Source organism: Salvelinus sp. IW2-2015, unplaced genomic scaffold (genome assembly GCF_002910315.2).
Source record: "Salvelinus sp. IW2-2015 unplaced genomic scaffold, ASM291031v2 Un_scaffold2631, whole genome shotgun sequence".
In the NCBI taxonomy this organism is placed as follows: Eukaryota; Metazoa; Chordata; class Actinopteri; order Salmoniformes; family Salmonidae; genus Salvelinus; species Salvelinus sp. IW2-2015.
Window position 1 is genome coordinate 52,683 of NW_019943939.1, and position 6,130 is coordinate 58,812.

At 40.3% G+C, this 6,130-nt stretch overlaps 1 protein-coding gene across 1 annotated transcript in view; it reads right to left on the reverse strand.

Moving 5' to 3' along the window:
• Window positions 1-245: 245 nt before the first annotated feature.
• Window positions 246-6,130, reverse strand: part of LOC112074428 (ciliary neurotrophic factor receptor subunit alpha-like) — a 21,069-nt gene continuing 15,184 nt past the window's right edge. The window contains exon 4 of the mRNA XM_024141614.2: window positions 246-5,042. Coding sequence (XP_023997382.1) covers window position 5,042 — 1 coding nt within the window. The 3' untranslated portion in view covers window positions 246-5,041. The remainder of the gene's footprint in view (window positions 5,043-6,130) is intronic.

Consider the following 6,130-nt stretch of genomic DNA (forward strand, 5'->3'; position numbering starts at 1 on the left):
AACAGCTGTTAACCAAATCTCCTTTTGGAAAAGGAACTTCAGCTCCGTACCTTACACAAGGTCTCCCATCGGCATCTGGAGCGGCCTCCTTTCTCTGCCTATCTGGTCGTAGAGCGGGATAGCTTTTGTCATGAACATAGCTCAAACATCACCGTTATAGCCATATGATAACATGTTGCACAGTATGGGAATGTGGGAATGTGTTATGCAGTTACGATCAGAAATAAATGACGGAGAGACGCTACTCATTGTGAAATGGTCACATTTAATGAACAACCTCTCATTGTATATATATCTATAAAAATAACCCAGTTACAGGTTACAAGAATCTAAAGCTAATACATACATTATTAAATAATAAATGTTTTTTCATTTTAAAGATACATATCATAGTTTTTACAAAATATGATCATGGAGAATTAATCCATTCTGAATGTCTGAAAAAAACCCAACTTGGGGCTCTATTCAATCCGCATCGCGGAACTTCAGCTTTACGGCCTGATTGACATTTAAAGGCAATGTTCACGCTTTAGAGACTGCATTCACGGTAAACGCTGAACATGTCGGCTCAATCGGAAATTACCTTTAAATGTCTATCGCAATAATGCTTCAGCTTTAGAATAGAAACAAAATCCTATAAACACAGAACCAGTCAGCAGCTTGGACACACCTTCTCATTCAAGGGTTTTTCTTCATGTTTACTATTTTCTACATTGTAGAATAATAGTGAAGACGTGAAAACTATGAAATAACACATATGGAATCATGTAGTTAAAAAAATAAGTGTTAAACAAATCAAAATATGTTATATTTGAGATTCTTCAAAGTAACCACCCTTTGCTTTTTGGACAGCTTTGCAAACTCTTGGCATTCTCTCAACCAGCTTCATAATGRAGTCACCTGGAATGTATTGCAATTAACAGGTGTGCCTTGTTAAAAGTTAATTTGTGGAATTTATTTCCTTCTTAATGTGTTTGAGCCAATCAGGTAGGGGTGACAAGGTAGGGGTGGTATACAGAAGATAGCCCTACTTGSTAAAATACCAAGTCCATATTATGCAAAGAACAGCTCAAATAAGCAAAGAGAAACGACAGTCCATCATTACTTTAAGAAATTAAGGTCAGTGATTGCGGAACATTTCAAGAACTTTGAAAAGTTTCTTCAAGTGCAGTCGCAAAAACAATCAAGCGCTATGATGACACTGGTTCTCATGAGGACTGCCACAGGAAAGGAAGACCCAGAGTTACCTCTGCTGCAGATAATAGGCTCATTACAGTTACCAGCCTCATAAATTGCAGCCCAAATAAATGCTTCACAGAGTTCAAGTAACAGACCCATCTCAGCATCTCACTGTTCAGAGGAGACTGCGTGAATCAGGTCTTCATGGTCGAATTGCTGCAAAGAAACCACTACTAAAGGACACCAATAATAAGAAGAGAATTGATTGAGCCAAAAAATATGGGAAATGGACATTAGACCGGTGGAAATCTGTCCTTTGGTCTGATGAGTCCAAATTTGAGATTTTTGGTGAACGGATGATCTCTGCATGTGTGGTTTCCACTGGGAAGCATGGAAGAGGAAGTGTGGTGCTGTGGGGAGGAGGAGGTGTGATGAATGAAGCATGGAAGAGGAAGTGTGGTGCTGTGGGGAGGAGGAGGTGTGATGAATGAAGCATGGAGGAGGTGTGATGGTGCTTTGCTGGTGACACGGTCAGTGATTTATTTAGAATTCAAGGCACACTTAACCAGCATGGCTGGCACAGCATTCTGCAGCAATACGCCATCCCATCTGGTTTGCGCTTACTGGGACTAAAACATTTTTTTCAARAGGACAATGACACAACACACCTCCAGGCTGTGTAAGGGCTATTTGACCAAGAAGGAGAGTGATGGAGTGCTGCATCAGATGACATGGCCTCCACAATCACCCAATCCCAACCCAATTGAGATGGTTTGGGATGAGTTGGACCGCAGAGTGAAGGAAAAGCAGCCAACAAGTGCTAAGCATATGTGGGAACTACTTCAAGACTGTTGGAAAAACATTCCAGGTGAAGCTGGTTGAGAGAATGCCAAGAGTGTGCAAAGCTGTCATCAAGGTAAAGGGTGGCAACATTGAKAAATCTAAAATATATTTTGATTTGACAAACATTTTTTGGTTACTACATGATTCCATATGTGTTATTTCAAAGGCTATGTGAAGAATCTCAAATCTAAAATACAGTGGCTTTGGAAAGTATTCAGACCCCTTGAAGTTTTTCACATTTTGTTACGTTAGAGTAAGTATTTTATGTAATGTATTTTAAAGAAATCCTCATCATGGCAAAGCAAAAACAGGTTTTAAGAAATGCTTTCTAATTTATAAAAACAAATAATTATGAAATATTACATTTACATAAYTATTCAGACCCTTTACTCAGTACTTTGTTGAAACACATTTGGCAGTGATTAGAACCTTGAGTCTTCTTGGGTATGACGCTACAAGCTTGGCACACCTGTATTTGGGGAGTTTCTCCCATTCTTCTCTGCAGATCCTCTCAAGCTCTGTCAGGTTGGATGAGGAGCGTCGCTGCACAGCTATTTTCAGGTCTCTCCAGAGATATTCGATTGGGTTCAAGTCGGGGCTCTGGCATGGGCCACTCTAGGACATTCAGAGACTTGTCCCGAAGCCACTCCTGCGTTGGCTTGGCTGTGTGCTTAGGATCGTTGTCCTGTTGGAAGTTGAACCTTCGCCCCAGTCTGAGGTCCTGAGCGCTCTGGAGCAAGTTTTCATCAAGGATCTCTGTACTTTGCTTCGTTCAGCTTTGCCTCAAATCCTGCCTCTCCCAGTCCCTGCCGCTGAAAAACATCCCCACAGCATGATGCTGCCACCACCATGCTTCACCTTCGGGATGGTGCCTGGTTTCCTCCAGACGTCGCGCTTTGCATTCAGGTCAAAGAGTTCAATCTTGGTTTCATCAGGCCAGAGCATCTTGTTTCTCATGGTCTGAGAGACATTAAGTGCCTTTTGGCAAACTCCAACCAMGCTGTCATGTGCCTTTTACTGAAGAGTGGCTTCTGTCTGGTCATTCTACCATAAAGGCCTGATTGGTGGAGTGCTGCAGAGATGGTTGTCCTTCTGGAAGGTTGTCCCAACTCCACAGAGGAACTCTGGAGCTCTGTCAGAGTGACCATCGGGTTCTTGGTCACCTCCCTGACCAATGCCGTTCTCCCCCGATTGCTCAGTTTGGCAGGGCGGCCAGCTCTAGGAAGAGTCTTGGTAATTCCAATATTCTTCCATTAAAGAATGATGGAGGCCACTATCTTCTTGGGGACCTTCAATGCTGCAGAAATGTTTTGGTACCCTTCCCCAGATCTGTGCCTCGACACAATGCTGCCTCGGAGCCCTACGGACAATTCCTTCGACCWCATGTCTTGGTTTTTGCTCTGACATGCACTGTCACCTGTGGGKCCTTATATAGACAGGTGTGTGCCTTTCCATATCATGTCCAATCAYTTMAATTTACCACAGGTGGACTCTAATCAAGATGTAGAACCATRTCAAGGATGATCAATGGAAACAGGATYCAACTGAGCTCAATTTAGAGTCTCYTGYCAAATGGTCTGGATACTTATGTAAATATAAAATMTGTTTTTTATATTTAAMAAATGTGCAAACATGTCTAAAATCTTGTTTTTGCTTTGTCTTTATTGGGTATTGTGATGTCATCATGGGGTATTGTGATGTCTTCATGGGGTATTGTGATGTCATCATGGGGTATTGTGATGTCTTCATGGGGTATTGTGATGTCATCATGTGGTATTGTGATGTCATCATGGGGTATTGTGTAGATTGTTGAGGATTTTTATTTATCTGATTCATTTTAGAATATAGCTGTAATGCAACAAAATGTGGAAAAATTATGGGGTCTGAATTCTTTCCATATTTTGATTTGTTTAACACTTTTTTGATTCCTACATGATTCCATATGTGTTATTTCATAGTTTTGATGTCTTCACTATTATTCTACAATGTAGAAAATAGTKKAAATAAWGAAAAKCCTTTGAATGAGTAGGTGTTCAAACTTTGGACTGGTCCTGTATGACAGAGCACAACAATAACAATTGTGATATTAAATGGGTATTTAATGTCAAAGGCAACCTCATGTGTTTTACACAGAGCGTTAATTCCTCTGGAGGACTGACGGCCTAATGTATGGAGCCTTGTTTGAGAGCTCTGAGGTCCCAAAAMATGGATCTCTACTGTATTTCCTCAATAGAAAAACCCATAGTGTTTTTACAGCTAAACTCTCTTGGTGATCGCTGAGTGAAGCAGAAGCAAAACAAACCAATAACAGGTAAAGAAGGCTTATTCAGGATTTCTCCAAAGGGTTAGTTAGTTCTCTGTTTTGTTGTGAAAATTTCTTGTCAGTCGGTCAGATGRAGATTCCTGGAGTTACCAAATCCTCCGAGTTCCATCCTTTCTACACAGGCACASGCTTCAGGAAGCTAAGGATTGTGGGAAAACTTCTCCAAGACAAGTCTTTGGCATGACGAGTTAGCTGTATGTCAAAGAAAGGATCTTGGGATCTTTACAAGTGTCTCAAATATCACTGGATAATGAATACAATTGTTTACAAAATCAATTAAAACCAAAATAAAAGATGGAGAATGAAATCAGTCTGTTGTGCTGCCCAGCAGAAGTCTCATCAGTCTCAGATCCACGAAGCTTCCCTGGAGACAGTCCTGTTTCTGTGTTGGAGTCCGTGGTAATCAATCAATCAATGATATCTGTAGCTCTGTAGCTTTGTTGTCTGTTAGTACCTGTTGTTGGTGTTTCTCTTATTATTGTCGTTGTTGTTGCTGTTGTTGTTGTTGTTGTTGATGTTTTCTTATTTTTTTAATTTTTTTTAAATCTTTTTAACTTTGACTTCATAATCTCTCTTTATTTTCTACTTAACGTTGTGTGAAACTTGAATTAAATGATCAATGTAGGATGTCCATTAACATGTGCAGAGAAATAGAAGACTCTCCTTAATTTCTTCCACAGTAATTAAACATTTACATCTGAGAAAGAGAGAAAGAGAGAAAGAGAGAGAGAAAGAGAGAGAGAGAGACAGATAGTTGAGAGAAGAGAAAGACAAGACGACGAGAGAAAAGCAGAAGAGAGAGAGAGAGAGAGAGAGAGAGAGAGAGAGAGAGAGAGAGAGAGAGAAACAAAAAAAACAGAGTTAGAAACTGAGGAACAGCACAACAAAATCATTTCAGCGTCTCTTGAAATAAACAACTTATGTACTGAATGTGAATAAAGACTCAACTATTGTTAACAACTAATGGTGTGACTGTGTATAAAGACTGACAAAGTGTGTCACATCCGGCCTATTTGTCTGCTTGGATAAAGTCAAGGACAGGATGTCTGCACTGGCAGACAGAGGCCCTACTCTCTCCTCTATATTATCTCCTCCATACTATCTCCTCTATATTATCTTCAATATACTCTCTCCTATCTCATCTCTCCTCTCTCCTATCTCATCTATATTCTATACTATCTCCTCTATATTATCTTCGATATACTCTCTCCTATCTCATCTATATTCTATACTATCTCCTCTATATTATCTTCGATATACTCTCTCCACTATATTTTCTCCTCTACATTCTATACTATTTCCTCTATATTCTATACTATCTCATCTCTCCATTTTACTATCTCATCTCTCCACTTTACTATCTCCTCTCTCATCTCTCCACTTTACTATCTCCTCTCTAATATCTCCTCTCTCCTCTTCACTCTCTCCCTTCTCATCTTTGCTATCTCCCCTTTACTATCTCCTATCTCCTCTTACTATCTCCTCTCTCCTCTTTACTATCTCCTCTTTACTATCTCCTCTTTCATCTCTTCTCTCTCTCTTCTCTCCTAACCTGGTGCTGTATCTCCTCTCTAATCTCTCCTCTCTGCTCTCTTCTCTTTCTTTTCCTGGTGCTATTTATCTCGTCTCGTCTCGTCTCGTCTCGTCTCGTCTCGTCTCGTCTCGTCTCGTCTCGTCTCGTCTCGTCTCGTCTCTTCTCTTCTCTTCTCTTCTCTTCTCTTCTCTTCTCTTCTCTTCTCTTCTCTTCTCTTCTCTTCTCTTCTCTTCTCTTCTCTTCTCTTCTCT